The 22652-nt window shown below is 48.0% G+C and overlaps 1 protein-coding gene across 1 annotated transcript in view; it reads left to right on the forward strand.

The window, feature by feature from the left end:
- The window catches only part of C8B (complement C8 beta chain), a 41518-nt gene extending 27242 nt beyond the window's left edge, over nt 1-14276 (forward strand). The window contains exons 10-13 of the mRNA XM_080800122.1: nt 2365-2528; nt 9549-9702; nt 11750-11818; nt 13982-14276. Coding sequence (XP_080656248.1) covers nt 2365-2528; nt 9549-9702; nt 11750-11818; nt 13982-14133 — 539 coding nt within the window. The 3' untranslated portion in view covers nt 14134-14276. The remainder of the gene's footprint in view (nt 1-2364; nt 2529-9548; nt 9703-11749; nt 11819-13981) is intronic.
- Nucleotides 14277-22652: the final 8376 nt, after the last annotated feature.

Below are 22652 nucleotides of genomic sequence, written 5' to 3' on the forward strand. Positions count from 1 at the left end.
ACTTGAGGAATAAAGCAGGAACTTTGTTTTTAAGGCAGGAGGAAAATGACAATGGAAATTGACTCGGGGGGGGGGGGGCTGAGAGTTGGCTTATCTGGAGGTTGGAGGCAGGGGTGGCGGGCCAGGTAGAGGAGGTGAGGGAGCAGGTGAGGAGACTAGCCCTTACCTGAGACAAGGGTGGGACAGAGACTAAAAGAGCATCTGAAGACGTAAGTCATGTAGCAGAGCCCACACAGCAGGGGAGAACAGATTGGGGGTTGGCGTAGGATCCAGGATGTAACGCCGCGTGTCCAGGAGCAGGAGACCTGGAGGTCATTCAAGGGAACCGGGAATCAGCACAGCAGGTGGAGTAGGGTAGACAGGCGGAACGGCAAGGACTTAGTCCGTGACCTCTGCCGCACCCCGAGGAGCAAGCCTCCGCCGGCTCTACTTACTGAGCTTCTATCTGGGATGGAACGTGGAGAAAGAGTTCCCCAGCTGAAACAAAACAGAACAACAAAAGTGTAACTGCTGGTCTAGGATAATCGCTTGCACTGGTGACTGATGTCTGGTTGATACTGTTTATTGGCTCATTCGGGGGGGGGGGGCGGTGGCTGGGTTGGAAGAGATGTCCGGCCAGAGACGCATGCGTAGAACACAGATGCTCTTGAAAAAAGACTTACGGGGCGCCCAGCTGGCTCGGTAAGTGGGCCTTGCCCCTCTTGTTCTCGGGCTTGTAAGTTCGAGCCCCACGTTGGGTAGAGAGATGACTTGAAACTAAAATCTTGAAAAAAAAATTAAAGAATTAAGAAGGCTTGTAAAGTAACCCCCTTCCCCACCCACCGCCCTGCATGGGTCCCTTGATGGAACATTTCCCAGGACCCTGGAACCCTTGCCAACTACAGATGCTCCGTCCCTTTTGGTGAAAACACCATCCTCACTTCTGTGTTAAACACACCCTTCCTGTCTTAATAGTTTTACTGCGATATGTATCCCTGACCAATACAGCTTAGTGTTGCTTGTTTTGGTTTTATTTTGTTTTAAAGATTTTATTTATTTATTTGGCACAGAGAGAGAGAGAGAGAGAGAGAGAGCGCGCACAAGCAAGAGAAGCAGCAGAGGGAGAGGGAGAAGCAGGCTCCCTGTGGAGCAGGGAACCTGGTGCAAGACTTGATCCCAGGATCCTGGGATCATGACCTGAGCCCAAGGCAGACGCTTCACCAACTGAGCCACCCAGACACCCCTGTTGCCTGTTTTTGAACTTTATATGGATGGGATGTGATCTTTTCAGTTCTGGGTGTTGGTTGTCTTTTTTTTCCCATTCATCATCATGTTTTTGTGTATAATGATAGTTAGTCTCCGTTGCTGCATAGTATTTTACTGTATGAATACAACACTTTGTCCATGCCACTGTTGGATTTGGGTCGCTTCCTGTTTCGAAGAAGTACAGTCACTGGGGCTTTGAACTTTCTTCCACAGCCGTCTGGTACACACATGCAAGGGTTCCCAGGGCGTGCACCACGACTGGGATTGTTGGGTTGTAGACTGCGTATTTTTTCTGGACTAGTTCCAGCAAAACTGTTTTCTGCAATGCTTGTACCACTGTGCACCCCTGTCAGCAGTGTGCAAGACTCCCTGTCCGTGGTCCTCAGGTGTGGCAGGCTCAGGGCTGAATGGTCCCTTGACACCACCTCTTTTGGCATTGGGTCCATGGACAGATGAGAATAGGAAGATTGAATGATATGCTTGAGGGCTTTCTGGGAAACTCCACGAGAAGTCAAAATAATAACCATTTCCTAGTAGACACTCTTTAGTGGGTATCTATCACATATGAAGCCCAGCCTTTACAAATATTCCCGCCTCTGTTATCCCATACACAGAAGCACTATATATAGCTAGAGCTCTGCAGCATTACCTGGATAAACCTTTTCACCCTTAATGCCCCAAATTTCTTATTTGCAAGTAAGTGAGTTAATACATGTACAACAATTAGACTACAGGCTGACACATGAATGATCACTAACTCATCTCCCTGTCGACCTATGTACCTATCTATGACCCATCTATCCATATATATGTATACATATTTATACACGTGTGTATATATTTATCGGTCCATCAGCTCTCTATCTTCCATAGACTCAGTGACATTTATAGATGTCCCTTCCTTGTCCTGCCCCCAACTTAGGTCCAAAAGATTGAGAGAGCTGCTTTTTGCCCCTTGCGCCATGACTTCCTCTACTGGTAGGAAGCCACCTGGTCCACCGGCACCTGTGGGATGCGTTAAATAAATACTGTGGTAATTAGGTAATTGATTGGGTGGCAGTAAATTCCAAGGTGCTGAAGTGGGTCCCTTGACATGCCAGGTCTCTGTGTCCATTCCAGACAGAAACAAGAGAAACACCATGGTGGAAGACTTGGTGGTCCTTGTGCGAGGAGGGGCCAGTGAGCACATCACCACTCTGGCCTACAAGGAGCTCCCGACAGCAGAGCTGATGCAGGAGTGGGGAGACGCGGTGCAGTACAACCCAGAGGTCATCAAAATTAAGGTACAGCTGGGGACGCCTGGGTGGCTCAGTCGGTTAAGCATCTGTCTTCAGCTCAGTTCATAATCTCAGGGTCCTGGATCGAGCCCCACATTGGGCTCCCTGCTCAGTGGGGATCCTGCTTCTCCCTCTCCCAGCTGCTCCCCCTGCTTGTTCTCTCTCTCACACTCTCTCTCTCTCTCTCTCTCTGACAAATAAATAAATAAAGTCTTTAAGAAAAAATGCCCGGGGCTTGGGATACAGAGCTCAATAAGACCCATTCCCTAATCTCGAGGCACACGCATTAGAGTGGATAATCCATCTGGATTGGACCAGTAACAATATACTGTTCAGTACCAGCTAGAGACCCTTGAGTCCCTCCCACTCAGGCCACCCAAGTTGCTAAAGGAAACTCACCATCGGCTTCTAATTCCAGGCCTCTGAAATTGATAGGGTTTCCATTTCAGCAGAGAACCGCCCTTTCCATTATTTATTTTAGCTTTCATTCATTCAACCAACAAATAGTTGTTAAGTTCCTGCGATGTGACAGGAATTAAGACACTGGAGGAGAACACAGGAAGCTCTGAGGACGAAGCCTGTGGCACGTGCCGAGCTGTAGGACACATCCAGGCACAGGCGTCTTATGGGACGGGGTGGTACCTCACGGTGATCGCTGAGGTTTCGAGCACCTTCTACATCCATGACGCTCTGCCAGGGGCTTTAGGAGCATTATCTCATTGAATCCTCATGTCTCTGTGGATTGCATACGCTGATTTCCATTTTGTGGTGGATGAAATTCAAGGTCACAGAGGTTGAGTCTGTCTGTGGCTGCTGGAAAGCCTCTGTGAGGTCTGGACCCGAGACTTTGACTTCTTCCCTCCCCTCCAGGCTTTGCTGTGGGTTTGGTGAATAACAACGAATGATCCCAACTACCTGTTACCCACATAGGAGCAGTTTTGCAGCCTTAAGCTAAGAAGACATTTGCTCGAACAAGACTGTCATACACATCAGCAGTTGTGGGTCCTTGCCTATGGGGACTTCTGCACAGGGTCCACGTTCCGTCCTCGGCCAAGCTCTTCTTGCTGTTGTCTGTACAGTCACTGGTTGTCTGGCATCCACCACATCCCAGCCCCACGTTGCTCCCGGAGGTTTAGTCTTGCCACCAAGGAGGGGTGATGAGAGACTGGAGCTCCTGACAGGAAGCTCTGTAGTTCCCAACCCTGGCAGCTTCCCACAGTGTTTTTACTTGTATGTCGAATGTACAGTTTCTGCAGAACAAGAAGTCTGCCGTTCAGATCCTCTCCTCGGCCATGTGCTCAGTAGTGACACTTAGGGTATAGCCGCTAACAAGCACCGAGGAGGAGAAAGTCAGCCATAGGTTGTAGGCAGCTCGAGAGAAATCTGGGATTGGCTGAGGTTGTGGTGACATTGCTTGGTATCACAGATGGGCGTGGGAGTGAACAGAGTTCAAGGGAAAAGTAGATCCCTGGGCTTTACATGTCACTTATATTTGACTTGCATCTTTTCCCTAAAACTGAGAATTAATGGAGTTTTCTTTGGTTATCCACCTAAATAGGTTGGGTGTGCCAGACTGGGCATTGGGAACGTCAGGTGCCAAGCATGTGATGTGATTATGGGGTTGGGGGCGGAAGGGAGAGAGAGAGGGAGGGAGGAAGAGAGGTAGGGCGGGACAGCATGCTAAACACCTCAGTCAGACTGGTGCGTTACCCTCAGAGGGGCCGCGCTCTACGGAAGGCTAGTGGCTTCCCAGCCTGCGTGTGATACAGTGGAAAGTATCACAGCCACTATCAGTGCAGTGCTGGGAAGGGCTGTGTGGGCAGCCGGGGAGAAAGACTCAGAGATGTGTTCAGGAGCTGGAGAGGAGAGATGACTGGAGGCTCTTAAAACCTTCCTTTGTAAGTCCCGGACCTGAATTAGAAACGTACGATCTGGGCATCCCACTCTTGCACACACTCTTTCTGGCAGGAGAAAACTGCAGACGCCTTCATATTATCCCCCCATAATTCTCTGTGGAGTCAGCTCACCAGGTGGAGCAGCGATTACTTTCCAGGACAGCAGAGGCCACTGGGTCAGCAATTCCTAGACACAAGAGTGTTGGCCGGGGCTTACAGCCATAAACCATGCTTGAAAGATCAAGACCCGAAACACGATTCCTGTAGGAGCCGGGTGGACGGGGAAGAAGTACACAGAGGAGCTCATTCCCACTGTTTACTGGTAAAAATCCATCCTCAGAGAAATGGCTCTTTGCTCAAAGAGCTAAGAAAAAATAGCAGTGACACATAAAGAGAGTCCCGAACACCAAAGGTTGAAATTACGTTCAAGACGTAGAAGAAGAGCCTCCATCAGAAAGTGGGAAAATAGAAGTCAATGGCCTTTGCTTTGTGTTTATAAGAAGATTTAAGAAAATGAACTAAGGAAGTCAAAAATGGAAGCTGAGCTATTGAGCCCTCATCAGATGAGAAAGGTAATGGCTGACTGTAGGAAGCCCCAGGGACAGTGGCAGATGAAAGGCTACATTAGAAACTGTAAAGAACAGAATGGACATGGCAGAAAATGGAGTCAGTGATGTGGAACACACTGTAAAAATGTTCTTACGTAGAAGCAAAAGACCAAGAGATGAAAGCAATGACGTAAGAGAAATATGATGGAAAGAGAGTACAGAAGGAGACATCAAAAACCCAAGGACTTCTTCCTGAGAAAGCGGCATGATAAGAAAGTGAAGAGTTGACAGATTTGGTAAGTGAAGTGGCAGGACTCCAGTTAAATTTGAGTTTCGGACAAATAATGGGTAACATTTTACTAAAAGCATCCCCCAAATATTTCATGGGACATCCTTGTACTATACAAATATTTGTTGTTTATCTAAAATTCAAATTTAGCTGGGCATTTTTTATTTGACTGGCAACCCTAGTCACCTACTCTACCATCCATGTACATTTCTATCAGTAGTCAGGGCGGCTGAGTTGTGGTCTAAGGTCCAGGCTGGTGGAGAAACCATCGTATAGAACTCGGGCATTGCCCAGGGTAGAAGGAAATGATATAGTTATGAGTGATGCACATGTAGAGGTCAGGAAGGACTTGGTTATGCTGCAGTAAAAATGAGAAGTCCCAAATCTTAGTGCCTTAGTACATCAAAAGTTTATTTCTCAATCACACAACATGTCCAAAGCATATTAAGGAGGGGGTTATTGGCAGTGCACCTCAGGGACCCAGGTGATGGAGGATTTATGTGATCATGTGCTCCCAAGATCACCGCAGCAGTGGTAAGGAAGGGGAAATGTCATCTTACTCAGTCCTAAAAGCTTCACTCTGGAAAAGACCCTCCCTCTGCTCACTCGCCACTGCTCAAAACAAGTCATGTTGCAAACCTGCCCTTCAGGAGGTCAGGGGATCGTAACCCTGCTAGGTACCCTGAAAGAAAACCAACAGATCAGCTGGTAACCAGTGATAATCACACCTTCCTAATGGTGTGATTATCTAAAGCAACGTACTCAAAGATTCTCTAAAGACAAATGATTCTGACCGAGAGAAGGTTTAAAATACAGATGTTGTGGTCAACTTGCCTGGTAAGAAAATGTCACACTTAGGCTGCTGGATCTCACCCCCCAAATAAATTGTGAATTTCAAATAAGGAAACCATGAGTATAAGTAAATGACAGCTAACACGCCAAAAAAACAATTTTGCCACAAGTGAAATCCTTAATGTACAAGGAGTGATACAATTTGTAGGAAAGACATCTCAAAGGAAATAGACAACTTCCAGAACTATGATGGTGAATATATAGGCAAAATGTTTCACTTTTCTAGGAATAAAAAAATGAAAATCAAACTAACAACATGTTTTACCCATCAAATTGACAATGATTAAAAATCTATAATACTCGATGTCACTGAGAGTGATGAGATGGACACATTTATAAAATGAGATGAGAATAGAAGTTGATACAAGAGTTTAGGCAAAGAGTGTAACTATCTATATCCAAAACATTAGAAATGTTTATAGCTTTTGATCCAATAACCTCAAATGCAATGATCAACTAAAGGCATCATTTTAAAAGTTGGCAAAGATGTATATATAAAAAGATACCATCTTTTATGTTATTTGTAGTAGCAAAAGAAAAGAAGAAAAAGGAAACAAAAACCTAGTAACAAGAGAAGAGATGAATACCTTGTAGTTCATCTGTACAACAGGGTTCTAAGCGGCCCTAAAAAAAAAAATCATTTTATCAAAGAATATTGAGTGGCATGGGAAAATGCTCGTAACAGGGTATTAAGTGGGGTAAGTGGAAAACACAACAGCACTTCTCTTATGCCACCAAACTGTTTTAAATACCTGCCCATTTATCCAAAAATATACATTGACAGGACACAAACCACAATGCTAACAGTTCGAATCCTTTTCTGCCACTCACTGACTGTGTGACTCTGGTCTATCTGTTTAACTTTCCTGTGCCTCAGCCTTTTCCTCTGTAAAATGGGGCTACAGAAAACCACCTTCCTCATGGGATTGTTGTAAAGATTAAGTTAGATCATGTATGTATTTAGTTAAGCACCTAATAACTGCTGCCAATACAATAATTAAGTGTTATCATTAAGAATGGTGATCACCTGGGGCACCTGGGTGGCTCAGTCAGTTAAGCGTCTGACTCTTGATTTTGGCTCAGGTCATGATCTCAGAGCCATGAGATCCAGCCCTATATCGGGCTCCATGATGGGCGTGGAGTCTGCTTAAGGATTTTCTCTCTCTCTCCCTCTCCCTCCGCCCCTTGCCCCCCGGCTCTCCTTCTCTTGCTCTCTCTCTATCAATCAATAAATAAAATAAAGAAAAAGAATAATGGTGATTACCAGGGTTTATTACAGGGAACTGTGAAATTTAATAGATAGTGAGCACCATCCCTTTGCTACAATATGATAAATAAAATTTTCACAAGGGCAAGTGTACTTAGAACCCTATGGTCAATGTGAGGAGGTAAGACTGTATATTTGGGGGAGAAAGGAGAGAGAGAGGAAGAAGAGGAGAAAAGAGAGAGAAAGAAAGATGGGCGGGGGTAGGGCCAGCAAATGAAAGAAGGGACGATTACACCCTACTACAGTAGAACAAAAAGGGAGGTGTGGGATCCAGGAGTCGCTACTGCGTCCTAAGGCAAACCGCAGTCTGCAAACTTTGGACACCAGCACAGAAACAGGAAATAGGAATAATCAAGCCATTTTTGTCAATAATTATCATGAACTAGTAAGAAAAACAAAAGCTTTGGTTCAGATTCCTGGCAATGACGTTGTCCAAGTCACGTAGCCTCATCTGAAAGCAGCGCTAACCGTTGCTACCTCGTGAGGACAGAGTCAGATCACGTCAACCCCCAGCCCCAGCTGCTGGCGCGCAGTACACGTCGGAGGTTTATTCCGGTTCTGCCTCTGACTTGCTCTCTCTCCTGGAGCCAATCTCAGTGCTCGTAGGAGAATGCCTGGGGGGTTAAGGGCAGCCTTTCACGGTGCTCAGGCGGTGAATGCAGATTGTCGCAGGAGCTCACGCTGGTGAACAGCAAACTCCCCACTTCCCTCCCATCCCCCCCCCCACATGTGGCCAGCAGGCTGGACTGTTTCGCAAACCGCCTCTGGATCAATTCATTGACCACAAAACGGTGAGACAATGGGACCACCAAGGGGCCTTGCTTTGCCCACTGGAGCGAAGGTCAGCATCAGATGCATTAAGAAATGGAAGCAATTTTCTTCCCACTGGAGGCTTCTATTAGGCATGATTGCCTGCATTTAGACAGACCCTAAACTCTCCAGCGCAGGATTAGGGGAGGATCACAAACGAAATCTGGAGAGGAACCTGGCCCTGGAGCTGAAACTAGGGGCAAGAGGCTCCGTAATATTTTTAACTACTTCTTTGCACTTTGCCTCAGACTTTTCCTAGCCCATCGGCACCACCACACTGGTCTGTGGCTTCCGCTTGTGAAAACACTGCCATGCCCACGGGAGACCAGCAGTGCTCTCTCTGCGTCTAGGTCCCTGCTGTCCACCCCCTCTCCTCCTGGTCAGTTGCTGTTGCTCTGGTGAGGCCTCCCATCCCCCATTCATTGGCCCATCCACTTTTTTTTTTTTTTTAAGATTTTATTTATAGATTTGAGAGAGAGAGAACACACATGAGCAGGCGGGAGCCCAATGTGGGACTCGATCCCAGGACCCTGAGTTCATGACCTGAGCTAAAGGCAGACACTTAACCAACTGAGCCACCCAGGTGTCTCGCCCACCCACTTTTATTAGCTGTTCTCACAACCCTTGGGGCTGGACCCCAGAGATACAGAGCTGAGAGCATAGAGCCCTGATCTCCAGCAGCTTATCTTCTAATTCAAGAAGGAGAAAGGGAGATTTCAACTCATTAAAAAAATGAATGACTGCAAAGGAGCAAAGAAATAGAATTTGTATCCGTTGAACACTGGGTTGTATGCTGAGCACTTCATGATGGGAAGGTGTTCTGCGAACTTTGGAGCTCAGGGAAAGGCTTCATGATAGTGGCTCTTGCACAGCGTGAATGCTTTTGCCAGTTTTGGTGGGGGAGGCGATGTTGGGACAAAGCTATAATAGTTTCAAAGAGTGTCTTGAAAATCACCTCCTCTTCCCCACCGAAGACAGATTAACTGCCTGCTTCTCCCCCCGCATTCCAAGTTTGTACTCAGCCCTGTAACTGCTGTGCTGTAAGCACCTGCTACTATGTCTCTCTCTCTCTCTCTCTCTCTCTCTCTCTCTGGGGATTCCTGTGGATTTCATCTTACTCATTACTTACGCTTAATGCTTGGCACTTGGGAGGTATTCAGTAAGAGTTGACCTGAACTTGAAGGAGTTTATTGGTGAATATGTGGTGGATTGGGACATCCATCTACACACTGGGGCATCCATCCAGTGCCAGATGAATCCACTTGTCTCCAGGCACCAACTCCTTGCTCATTCCTGTGGAACCTTGCTTCTGCCTTCTATCTGATGAACGTTTTCTGTTGAAATGCCTGCCTTTCTGCTCCCCAGACAGAGCCTCTGTATGAACTGGTGACGGCCACAGACTTTGCCTTCTCCAGCACAATAAAGCAGAACATGAAGCAGGCTCTGGAGGAGTTCCAGAAGGAAGTCAGCCCTTGCCACTGTGCTCCCTGCCAAGGGAATGGAGTCCCTGTCCTGAAAGGTACTATTTCCCCGCAGCTGGCGTCCCTGTGGACGACATCATCTGGAGGGGTCTGTGCCGGGGCCAGAACACATCATCAAATCTGCATACCCTCCAGGGTATCTCAAGAAGAGTTTTAGGTCAATCCCTAGTCCTCTTCAGAGGCCCCAACGACTGCCACAAAGCCCTCTTCATTTTCTCAGAGGGAAAAAATAGCCCCCCAGGCATTTGGAGCCTCTTAAACTGAGTTTCTCCACCCTGATCAGGCATTAGAACTCCCTGAGACCTGCAGAGCTACTGACGTTCAGGCCCCCACGTGGATCATATGAGTCTCGAGAAGGCCCCTCGTCAGGATGGGTAAGGCTTCTCCAGGTAGTTCTAATCTGCAGCCCGGCTAGGACTCACACCTGCCGAAGTCCCCACCTCCTGGGAGCACAATGAGGTGGGATGGGACCCAGGGGCCCCCTGGGCTCAGGTGCAGTTCCTGGGTGGAGAGCACAATGTCCCTCTAAGGCAGTCTCAGCCCGGGCTGCAGGGGAGAATCCTGGGCTCAACCCAGAACACTTAAAGTGAATCACTGGGATTGGCCTTTGAAAAAGCCCGCCAGGTGATTGCCCTGTGGAGTCGGGGCCGAGAAGCCAATCTACAGCTGAATTCACTAGCCCACGGGATCCATGACTTCACGAGCTTACAAACTAGTGGGAGGGCTAGAGCTGAGCAAAGAGTTACACTGAAGTATACCGAGAATTAGAACAAGAGTCAGTCTATCTCCCAAGAAGTCAAAATAGGCAGCTAGGTCGTGCTCCTCCGGCCACCTGAATACCTAAGGTCCAGCAGCATAAAACCGAAGGACCAGGCTGAGAAGGTGCCATCTGCAATGAAGGGGTGGGGATGGACTTGGGGCAATTCTCTGGGCCAAAGAAGAGGCCCTGGGCTCTGCATGTCCTGACCTACACGTGGTGAGGAGATTGGGGAGAGAGGGGGTAGAAGGAATGACAGCAAGGATGGGCCACTTGAACTTGATTCCTAACTTTAAGGGTCATATCTGGGGCCACTGTAATGGGCAGAGCAAATTTGCGGTTGGCTGAGGCAGGGGTTCTTATGCTCCTGCGTTGATGGCTGAGGAAAGGTCCAGTCCAGCAGGAAGCCAAAATAAGGTATCCAGAGCAACTGGGCACAGCAGATCCCCACCCAGCCGCCTGGAGTTAGGACGGAGCCAACTCAACAAAGGGGACCCGGGAGAAGACTCCCTCCCAACAGACCGAGGAGTCTGTGTCGAGCTTCTTGGACAGGGTGGATGGGAGCAAAGCAGAGATAAGTGAGAGCCTAAGGTTGGGAAGTTCTGCCATCAGAATGGGGACCCCCAAGTGGAGAGTGGTCAGCAAGAGGTGGGGTCAGCCCATCAGCTCAAGGTCTGGATCTAGAGTTGCTGAAATCTCCATGCCTTTGTGTGAAATTTGGACCTAGAAATTGGAACCCACCTGAAGATGTGCACTGGTGTGAGGGAGACTATGAAGCCAGAGACTGGGGTGCTCCTGGGCCTGACTTAGGATGATCCTGTGAAGGGATTCTGTGTGACCCAGATGAGAGTAACTCCCAGGTGACAAGTTACAGGTTAGCATACGGAATAACTTCCAAAGGGTCAGAATTGGCCAAAGGCAGGATGAGATTTCTAAGGACGGTGAGTTCCCCATCACTAGGAGTGGTCAAGCGGAGGCTGGACAATTAAATGCGTGGGGGTGAAATTGAGCACCCATGACCAGTGACCCCAGTGACCTGTAATGTAGCTTCTAGCACTGGAAACTTACAAGGCTGGGTCAAATGTCGGCTCAGAGTAATTTTCCTCCGGAACGCTGTGTGATTCCTCATGATGGTAATAAACACCCTTCGTGAGCAAAAGGCCCTCAAGGAAGGAGTAGGTATTCTTGGCCCTGAACCTTCTTCTCTGAAACCATTCGACTAAACTATTTTAATCTAATGCAGTGTCACCACTGTAATGAGGAGGACTGAACTCGGGAGTTCTGTTTCACAAGGTGTGAGTCAGGTTCTCTCGGCATTGTCTTTCCAGAATCACGCTGTGAGTGCATCTGTCCTATCGGAGTCCACGGCACAGCCTGCGAGGTCACCCATGAGAAAGGTAAGCAATCTTTGAGAATTGGTCAAAAAAGGGAAATCTAGGGAATTCCAGGGGATAATTCAAAAGGGCATAAAGAGCACTGGGGATGTCAGGTTGGGAGCTGGGTACTATGAAATTTCCATCCTGGCTAGTGATTTTATAATTCATTGTTTTCACACCTAAAAGTGCTTTGTGTCATAGGACTATCAATGCATGGCATTTGCAAGTTATTTCTTTGACTCATTCTGGAATGCTTACCTTACTTTTTTTTTTTTTAACTGAACTCCTATTCAGCCCTCAAAATCCAGCACAGATGCCCCTTTTTTGTAGAAGTTCTAACTCTCCACCTCTGAGTAAAATTAGTTAATTCCTCCCATGCACTCCTATAGCACTTTAAACATATGCCAATTATAGCTCTTAGCATACTATGTTTTGGATTGTGTCTGTCTGACTCCCCTCTGTGTGTAAGCAGAGATCATGTTCCATTTATCTCTGTGTCCCCATGGCCCAGCATAGTTGCTGCTCAGTGGTAGGGGCTGAATTAAAAAACAGAAGACTAGGCTATCATTAAGGTCCTTTCCAGCTCTCAAATTCTTTGGCCAGTTTATTATCTGAGTTCTCTTCATGCTCCCAGCCCTGACTCCTCCTTCCCTTCCCTTCCTTTTCTTTTTGGTGATACCATTAAAAAAGGAAACAATGCATCAGTAAAAACAATGTACTACTATGTATTGGGAACCTTGCTGAGTGCTCAGACTCAGCGTGGGTTCAGGTTTCACGTCTGTCATTCAGTAACTGTGACCTTGAGCAACTGTGACTGCTTGGTGCCTCAGTTTCCTCATCTGTAAAATGGGGATGATGGAATTAACTACCTACTAGAGCTGTCTTGAGTTTCACCTGAAACCTATATAAAGCCCTTGGGATGATGCCTAATACATTGTAAGGGCAAAATAATTGTTGGTTAGTTTGTCTTAGAGCAAAATGAACTGTATCACTTTGTATTTGACATACATTAGATCCTTTGGGCCTCGCCATAACATCACAAAGTAGGTACTATCGATATCCCCATTTTACAGATGAAGAAACTGAGGTGCTTTATGGATCACTAATGAACTTGCCCAGTGATCACACTGTAAGAGCAAGACCACAGGTTCAGGTCCAGTGTGCTTGCCACAGCCTTTGCTCTTGACTCCTGCCTGCACTATTCTCCCCAGTGAAATGCTAGGATTGTTCTTACCCACCCCACCCCCTGCCACCACATTGCAACCAGGCCCCACACAGTGCTATGCCCCCAGCGGGTAGTGCACAACCACAGGATTTCTCGTGGTTGGAGGAGACCCTGGACACCTCCTACTGGAAACTTCTCATTTTATGAGTGGGCAGGCCCAGAAATGCTAAGCAATGCATGGGGAAGGATAACTGCCCATCAGAGACTCCGCCAGATGCCTGATATATTGTGGTGGAGAGAATCAGTTACTTGTCAGTGTCATCAACAACCGAAAAAATCCTCAAGGGGAAGGTAAATATCGGGAAGGGGAGAGTGCTGTGTCTGTTATTACTTCATATAACACATGATGCTCACCGATCACAGAGTTCCTAGTTTATACATTGACAAGAAGCAAACCTCCCAGCATCCTGTCACTAAGAAGTGACTAAGCTGAGAGCCAGTCATGCAACAGACATTTACCAAGGCCTCCTATGTGCCAGTTTAGGTGTGAGGGTTCAGTGGTGAGCAAATCAGGTAGAGATCCCGCCATCATCGAGACTGCTGTTCAGCAAAAAAAAAGACCTACATCATTTGAATTGTCCCAGAAACACATTCAAAGTTTTAGTTGTATCTGCTATAAAATGGCTGGCGAGAGCTTAAAATAGGAAGAACTGGTGGGGAGTTAGAGGTCAGGGCAGTTTCCCTGCAGAAACAACATCTACCTGAGATCTGAAGGCCGAATGTGATTGACCAGATGAATAGAGGAGGAAAGAGTATTCCGGACCAGGGAAACAACATCTGCAAAGGCCCTGTGGCAGAAGGGAGCGTGGCAAGTACCATGGTGTGCAAGAAAGAGAGCTCACTGAAGGGAGGATTTGAGAGCCGACTCCCAAAGCCTTTTGGCTTATACCCCCCACCCCTCCATAGGGCACCAGGTGTAACAAGGGCTAATCAGTGTTCACTGACCCTCTTTCTTCTAGACGTCCCCATTGACGGGAGGTGGAATTGCTGGTCAGACTGGTCTCCATGTTCTGGAGGACATAAAACAAGACAAAGGCAGTGCAACAATCCACCTCCTCAAAATGGAGGCAACCCCTGCGTGGGCCATGCTTCAGAAACACTTAAATGTTAAGGAAGAAGTGCTTCTTCCTACCATGGACTGCCCCCTGCGAGAGCTCTGAGCCCTTAGGAACTCAGGCCCAGTTACCTCAGCCCAAGGGTAGAGGGCGATGCCATTCAGGGGGGTTGAAATAAAGATGTTATTTGCAAGACGTACATGGATTGAACCAAGGGTGAGTTAACCATGAACTACAGGTCTCTTAAGGGCGTAAGAATCTCGGTCATGCTCTCTTTGCTCATCTGTCTACTTTTGTTCCATTCACGTGCACTACCAGCCAGGAACTGTTAGGAGCTGTTCGCACGGAAGTCCTTCCGTCTAGCAGTGATTGGCGTAGAGTAGGTGCCCAGTAATGAATCAGTGAGTAGATATGAAGTTGTTCCTCCCTTAAGGACTCCACGGACTCATTCAGTGACAATGGCAGTGAATATGTATTGAATGAGGACAACATCCGCGATGGGGCTCAGTGTGTTCATTCATTCCAGCCTCACGACGGCCATACAAGGCCAATGCATATCAGGCCCATCCAACAGCCTCGGCAGCTGGGGTTTAGAGCAGTTACGTGGCTAGTCCGGGGCTGCGCGGTTAGGAAGTGGCGAGCTGAGCTGCAGACTGGGTGCTTGGGCTCCAGAGGGTTAGACTTTTACTGTCGTGTTGTCTTCCCCTCAGTAGTTGGACATTTACTGATGAATTTTTTAGGAACTAATATGTAGAAGAACGTGGGGTGTGTGTGTGGTATTGACAGCCTCTACCCACTGCGTCCTGAGGACAGTGGATCCTGGTTCCTCTGCTCCCTTTGATGCTGAGCAAAGGAAAGGCGAGGTTATGCATGTCAGAAGCAGGAGCTGAGTGATTGTGATATGAGTAGGTGCCCAGAGAAGGTCCTGAGCTGGAGAAGAGAGCAAGGGAAATTAATCACTGAATGAGAGACAGAAGGGGGGAGGGAAGGAGGAAAGAGGAAAGGAAGATGTAGTGGCTGGAAGAGGAAACATACCAAGGTGAAGTTCAACTTGATGGCTCCGGGCCAATGTGCAATGCAGACCTTCCCCTACCTCTGTACGTTCCACTTTGCTCACTCCTGCTTTTGTCCAAATCCCACCTGGGTGAGGGGGCTGCTTGAGGAGGGAGAAAAAGAGGGCAGTTAGCTGATCTTTGGTTACTAAAATCCAAAATATTTTTGATTTTTTAGATTGAGTTGAGTGATCCTTCAGGCTTTAGGGCTCTCGTTCATTCCATCACCTCGAAACAGCCCATTGGATTTTGTTTGCTCTTGGATGCTCCCCATCTGGTTGCAGAACTTCATGTGAATTTGTTGAAATCAAACTGACGGTGGGGGAGGGGAAGTGGTTGAAGGTGAACCGGTTAATTTTGTTCATTTTCAACCAATTTGTTCTCTGCCGCATCATCGGCTTCCGTTTGCCTCTGGGATAGGTGCTGGGGCCTGAGACCTTCACACGTCCACCACACCAGGGCTTGGGCCACCGCCACCTGCCAGTGTGGCCTGCTCAGCCATTTGGGATGGAGTCAATAGAACCACCAGGGGAAGGAGCCGATTCAGATGGCTGGGGGTTGGGGCAGCAAGTGTGCTGGTTCTCGGGCTGCCCTCGCCCATCCCCATGGCCCTCCCGCTGAGTCGCGGGGCCAGGGGGCCCTTGTTTGCCCTGATATTATTGCTTTGCCGTCTGCTGTTATTTCAACAGGCTAATCCAATAATGTTTTATCTCTTTCATTATACCGAAGCCGTATAATTTTCTTGAGTTATCATCTATCTTCTTTTAAGTTTCCCCAGAGACGGGGAAGAGTGGTTCTGTCTTGGGTTGATGGGAGGCTCCCAGGAAGCCTGCACGGGCACGTCGAAGCCAGCTCCGCCAAATTAAATTCCGAATCTCAATCACAGCCACCGCTTCTAATGGGAAATTTAAGTTGATTATGGAGATGACAGCCCAGGTTCACGTTTATTGCATTTAGCAGAAATTGTTTATCCTATTAAATACGGTCTTGAAGGAGAAACAATTGAGTTTTGGAGCCCCGGTGAATACCCAGGTGAGGCCCAGGTACTGCTAAACTGTGTAATAATTATATTCTTATTTGTGGGCTGAACTTCCCCTCGTGGCTCTTTTTGCAAACAAACCCATTTAGGAGGAGGCTGAAACACGGCGTTAAGAATTAAGCAGGATAAACGCAGGCTGGGGTTTTGGCACATCTCGGCGACCGTAGCTTGCACTGGCGTGCCTGGGAGGGGACTGCAGGGTCCGTGGGGTGCAGTCCAGGCAGGGTAGTTTGGCAATGGTCCTGGAGGCTCGAACACGCCACGAGAAACCTGGATGAGGGAGGGTTTTGCATCTAGGAGCGTGAACCTCTGAAATGCCATGGGCTCCACCCTGTGCTTGATGGCATGGGAGGGGGTCTCTCCCTCTCTGCTTCCTCCCTGTGTGACCTTGGGCTAATCACATAACCTCCGCAGGAATAATAATTATTATAATGCTTTTAACAGTAGTAATAATAGTAACAGCTGCCGATTAGTGAGCTCGGTCTATGGAGTCTTTTAACCGAAATGAGCTCAGTTCTTTATCTGAATAGGACGGGGGAGAGATATTCATATAGTTATGGGGTGACTCGTGGAGAAAGCTCCACGGGGAAACACGGTCCTTACTGCGAATGGGCTCACTGTGCAAATCTAGGTGGGATGCCAAGGCTGGGGGAAAAGGCCCCTGCTGGCAGAGAATCCCGAGGAAAATGCTATCTTTGTTTTAAAGAAGAGAACTTTGGCCTGTTCCCAGGCGCTGATTTGAAAAGCTCTCAGGAGAAGGGTGGGCCCACGGCAGAAAGCCCTTGGGACACCAGCCAGGTCTCCCTGGGGACCTCCTGATTAGTGTCTTGATGGAGAAATATTTTGTTTTACAGATCGAAGATGTCCTTAATGACATGATGTCTACTTGCCAGTGTCTCTGGGCTCTGAGGACATTGTGTTATAATTTACTCATTTACCATCTCCTCTTCCTTCTCACGTTTCATGTCCTGGAGGAGGGCTAGTGTCTACTGCACTTATATGTCTCAAGAACCTAGCATCCTGTTTGGCACAGCGGGCGACAGCAAATAATTGTTGCACGTACAAAAAGGAACATGAGAGGCCTAAGGGCAGAACCTTTGCAGGCCGGTGAGAAGCTCGAGTGAATTAGTGGCACATGATGGTAGCACCATGAAATCTGGGGTACAGCAACCCTGAGTAAGAGGGGCAACGCCCATAGCAGGGGCTGGGGGAGGCACCTTCAGCCAGCTTTGTGGGCAGCATTATGAACAAGAGTAAAAGGAAAGAGAGAAAAACAACCAGTGTCAGGTGGGGGCTGATGGTACTTGGGGAGGGGTGTTGGGGACACCTCCTAGGGACCACCAGAAATCCTCAGGGAAACATTACAGAGGAAGAGAGCAGGAAACCCTGCAACCATTGGTGGTGGGAAACTGAGAAGCGTGTTCACAAATGGACGCCCAGTCTACGGCCATACCACCCTGAACGCGCCCGATCTCGTCTGATCTCGGAAGCTAAGCAGGGTTGGGCCTGGTTAGTACTTGGATGGGAGACAAATGGACGCCCAAAGCAAGGCCCCAGAGGATTAAGGGCCAGCCCAGTCTGTGGCAGAGATAGGAAAGGAATGAAGAACCCCTTCCCCCCTCAAATGTTGTCTCCTGGCATTCTGCTTCCACCTTCTTTATTCATCTGCTGGTTCACTCGAAACCTGGAATGCCCACCTCAGAATGCAGTCCCTGGAATGGGACACCGTAAGCCTTGGAGATTCCCTCTTTATTGAATGCCGCCGCCAAGAAATCAGATTTTTTTGTACAGCGTTTTCCTCCTGGAGTTCTCTTTCTTGAACGGCAGGCCAGATTCCATGCTGAGGTAATCAGAAATGTAGGGTTTACCGAGCCATCCAGGGAACATCACAACCTCCTGGGCTGACCTGGAAACCTGGATGAAGAGAAGCCAAGTGGCGGGTTCTTAGGAGCAGGTGCTTTGGGGCCACGTGGCCTGTGTTTGCGACATTGTCTGGCTTTGTGGCTTGTTAGCTTTGTGGCTTTATACAAGCGTCGTACCCATCTGTGCCTTTATTTCTCCATCTGTAAGAAGGGGATGGTTACAGTAGCGACCTCCTGGGTTTGGGGAGCACACCAAAGCTGATTCACCGACGTTGTTTCTGGGGATTCTCAAAACATCAACAAGAACAGTGGTTTGTTGGTGTTTGCCGGTTTGTTTTGAAAAGTCATTTAAGACTACTTTAAAAACATTTCAGTGCTAAACCCACTATAACCATGAGAACAAAAAAGACATAAAATAGCTTAGCTCCTAGGAGATGTCTTCATAAAGGACATGGAAGGCTTTTCTAGCCCAAGCTCTGGGTTATTAAGGGAAAATGTAACAGCATAATAACTAATATTTGCAGAGGGCATTACCAGCTACAAAGAACTTTCACACACCTAATCCAGCTTAATCCTCTCAATGGCTACAAGAGGAAGGATTTATTATCTGCCTTTGACAGGTGATGAGAAGGCGCCTGGGAGAGACTGAGCCATTTGCCCAAGACCACACAACAGGAAAGGGGCAGCCCTGCCTCAGTCCCAGGGCTGCACCCTAGTCTCCTGCTACAGCAGAAGCAGATCCAGCGCGATTATACAGCCGGTGCCTGCCCACCTGCCCCCTTGTATAGAGGAGGCAGAGAGAGGACCCCGGTCTTACACCTCTGCAGCAGGGAGGCCGAGCTGTTTCAAAGGGCTTACAGGCGGATGGATAGAGGTGTAGGACCCAAGGCCACCACTTCCTAGCAGAGTGGTCTTAATCAAGCCACGGATCCCCTTTGTGCCTCGGTATCCCCATCAGAATATGGGGCCGGTCGTCCTCGCAGCACAGTGTGATGATTGAATGACATGACATATGCAGACGGACGGCTGTCACCCCAAGAGCCTGGCACGTGGTGGCTGCTCGACTGCCTCTCCACTCTTGGGTGCTAAACGATCCAACCCTCTCTACCATCTGCCTCTTCTCACCCGGCTAGCATCTGTCTCTTTCGGGGCATGTAGATTGCATTATACAGAAAGGAAAAGGAGAAGAAACGGGGATTGTATTTACAGTGGGAAATCCTTGGAGGATTGTCAAAGGGAGGCAAGTGGCTGGCGTGACATTCACCTCTGTGCAGGAGACCGCCCCAGAGCCCGGGCGCTGCCATTATCGGCGGCGGCACCCACCAGTTATCTCGCGTCTCCACCTTGCAACCCCAGGTGTTCCTTCATCCATCACCTGCCCTCGTCCAGGGTCTACTCCCCCTTCCCCCTGCCACCTCCTGCCTGACGGGCCTCCTTGTTAATAAGCCAGTTTGTTCATATCCTGAAAACTATCTGATTCTGGCCCCTTTTACCCCAAACACCATCCATCCATCAACTTCTCACTCTACATGCTTGGTTAGGAAAATGGGAATGGGGAGGGAAGCAAATAATAAAACTTCTTAGCTGCTATCTCTAAGGAAATAGAATGGATAGATAGATCCATCAGACATGTATCCTAGCACTGGACAGCCAAGTCCATTTGTTACAAACTGGTTAGGCGGGAGGATTTATCTCACATTTTAAGCTGTTAATATAGAAGGGAAACAGTTTCCTTTATCTCTCCCAGGGGAGTTGGGGGGGGGAACCCGAGACCACTGATGCAGAATTTTTAACTTGATTTGATGGGCTTTCCTTCACAAATGTGGAAAAGGTGGTCTCTCTCTCTTCTAAGTTTACACAGCCTCTTGGAAGCGGGTGGGCTGTCCTCTGATGCACCAGGAAGACTGCAGGATTGGGAAGTTCTGTGAAAATATCTTCCGTGGGGTTCTCTCTCACAAATCCCTGACCCCGCATGCTAAAGCTGCTTCAGACCCTTTGTTTCTAGCATAGAGGGACCCAGAGAGAGAACAGCAGCCCACAAACTTTTACCAGGAAGCTCCTATGTGCTGGGTGTTCTGCTAGGTACTGGGGCTCCAAACGTGAGGATAAGTTTCTGTCTGCTCTGCAAAAGTCACTAGGTGTGGGAGACAGACAAGTAAGCTACGGTGATAGACTGGAAAGTGCTGGAATACAGAGCCATATGAAGGAGTGGCACCTGACGAAGTATGGGCTAACTGGAGGGGTCAAGGTTGACACCTAACCTCTTGCCTAAAGATTACTGGCAAAGAGCTAAGAGAAGAGGGAACTGGCAGGCAGGGCCCTTCTGGGTAGTATGTGCAAAGGTCTGGCGGGGACAAAAAGCCTGACCTGTTTGAGGAACTAAACTGGAAATCACTCATTCAACAAATATTTTTTTTTTAATTTTGTATTTATTTTCAGCGTAACAGTATTCATTGTTTTTTCACCACACCCAGTGCTCCATGCAATCTGTGCCCTCCCTAATACCCACCACCTGGTTCCCCCACCCTCCCACCCCGCCCCTTCAAAACCCTCAGGTTGTTTTTCAGAGTCCATAGTCTCTCATGGTTCACCTCCCCTTCCAATTTCCCTCAACTCCCTTCTCCTCTCCATCTACCCTTGTCCTCTATATTATTTGTTATGCTCCACCAATAAGTGAAACCATATGATACTTGACTTTCTCTGTTTGACTTATTTCACTCAGCATAATCTCTTCCAGTCCTGTCCATGTTGCTACAAAAGTTGGGTATTCGTCCTTTCTGATGGAGGCATAATACTCCATAGTGTATATGGACCACATCTTCCTTATCCATTCATCTGTTGAAGGGCATCTTGGTTCTTTCCACAGTTTGGCGACCGTGGCCATTGCTGCTATAAACATTGGGGTACAGATGGCCCTTCTTTTCACTACATCTGTATCTTTGGGGTAAATACCCAGCAGTGCAATTGCAGGGTCATAGGGAAGATCTATTTTTAATTTCCTGAGGAATCTCCACACTGTTCTCCAAAGTGGCTGCACCAGTTTGCATTCCCACCAACAGTGTAAGAGGGTTCCCCTTTCTCCACATCCTCTCCAACACACGTTGTTTCCTGTCTTGCTAATTTTGGCCATTCTAACTGGTGTAAGGTGGTATCTCAATGTGGTTTTGATTTGAATCTCCCTGATGGCTAGTGATGATGAACATTTTTTCATGTGTCTGATAGCCATTTGTATGTCTTCATTGGAGAAGTGTCTGTTCATGTCTTCTGCCCATTTTTTAATATGATTGTCTGTTTTGTGTGTGTTGAGTTTGAGGAGTTCTTTATAGATCCTGGATATCAACCTTTTATCTGTACTGTCATTTGCAAATATCTTCTCCCATTCCGTGGGTTGCCTCTTTGTTTTGATGACTGTTTCTTTTGCTGTGCAGAAGCTTTTTATCTTGATGAAGTCAACAAATATTTTTTGACCCTCTATAAGGCACTGGGGATCTAGCCATGAAAAAGTTTGCATATTAACAGGGGGAGGCACACCTAGAAAAATAGAAGAATAAATGAATCTATAATCTCAGTGCTAAGTTCCATACAAGAAAACTAAGTGGGAGTAAGGCCCTTGGAGGGGTAATATTTGAGCAGAGACTTGAATGAAACAAGTGTGTGAGCCTTGGATGAGCTCATTTAGAAGATGAGCATTTCAGGCAGAAGGGTCCGTAGATGCGAAGGTCCTGAGGCTTGACATGTGTGAGGAACCACAAACAGCCTTTCATGGCTAGAGCAACATGACTGAGGGAAGGAATGAACAGAAGGAAATGGAAGTCAGAGAGCCAAAGGTAGACACACAGGGCTTTGTACATCCTGCCAGGGCAATAGATTTTTAGTACGAGTGGCTCATAGAACCTAAAAAAGAAGCTGAAGTTGGACTGGCACATTGGCATCCAATTCTAGAGAACCTTGTGAATCCAATTAAAAACCTTGGGTTTTCTAGCAATGGCCGTGGGGTGTTGAACCACCAGGAGCACCTGAGGTGAGCAGGAAAGTGGCATCTACAGAAGTTTCCCCAGTTCCAAGCACCAGCTACCCTTAGGAACGTCTTGGGGACCAGACCAAAGATCTGAACTCAGTAGTCCCCAGCCTGAGAAGGACCAGCACTCAAACCCAAGAGCCGAGCGGTGACTCACCACCCACACCACCTGATCCCATCTGCTTCCTCTGTGGTATCCTGCCCCTTCTCTGCCTTTCCTTCTTTGTCTAACCCCCACTCATTTCCTAGATGCCAGTCCATCCTCCCCTCCTCTGGGATGTTCTCCCTGCTCCCCGAGCTGGGGTAGCTACCCTCCGGGGTTCCTGCTGGCATGGGACCTCTTGCCATCTCCAGCCCCCACATTCTCATAGGGTCAGAACCACGTCTGACTCATCTCTGTGTCTCTGGTACCTGGCACAGGAGCTCCCCAAGGGGCTTTGCCCATTCCCCAAGTGAAGGGGAAGCAGTCCCCATTGCCTTTGTGGAAGAGAGGTGTCCTTCCGCTAATCTACATCACAGCCCCTTCCTGTCACGACCCCCAGGAGCTTCGTTCTGCCATCTCTCATTTCCGCAGCGTGGTTTTTGAAGCCTGCCCTTTCTCTGT

The sequence above is a fragment of the Martes martes genome, assembly GCF_963455335.1.
Source record: "Martes martes genome assembly, chromosome: 4".
In the NCBI taxonomy this organism is placed as follows: Eukaryota; Metazoa; Chordata; class Mammalia; order Carnivora; family Mustelidae; genus Martes; species Martes martes.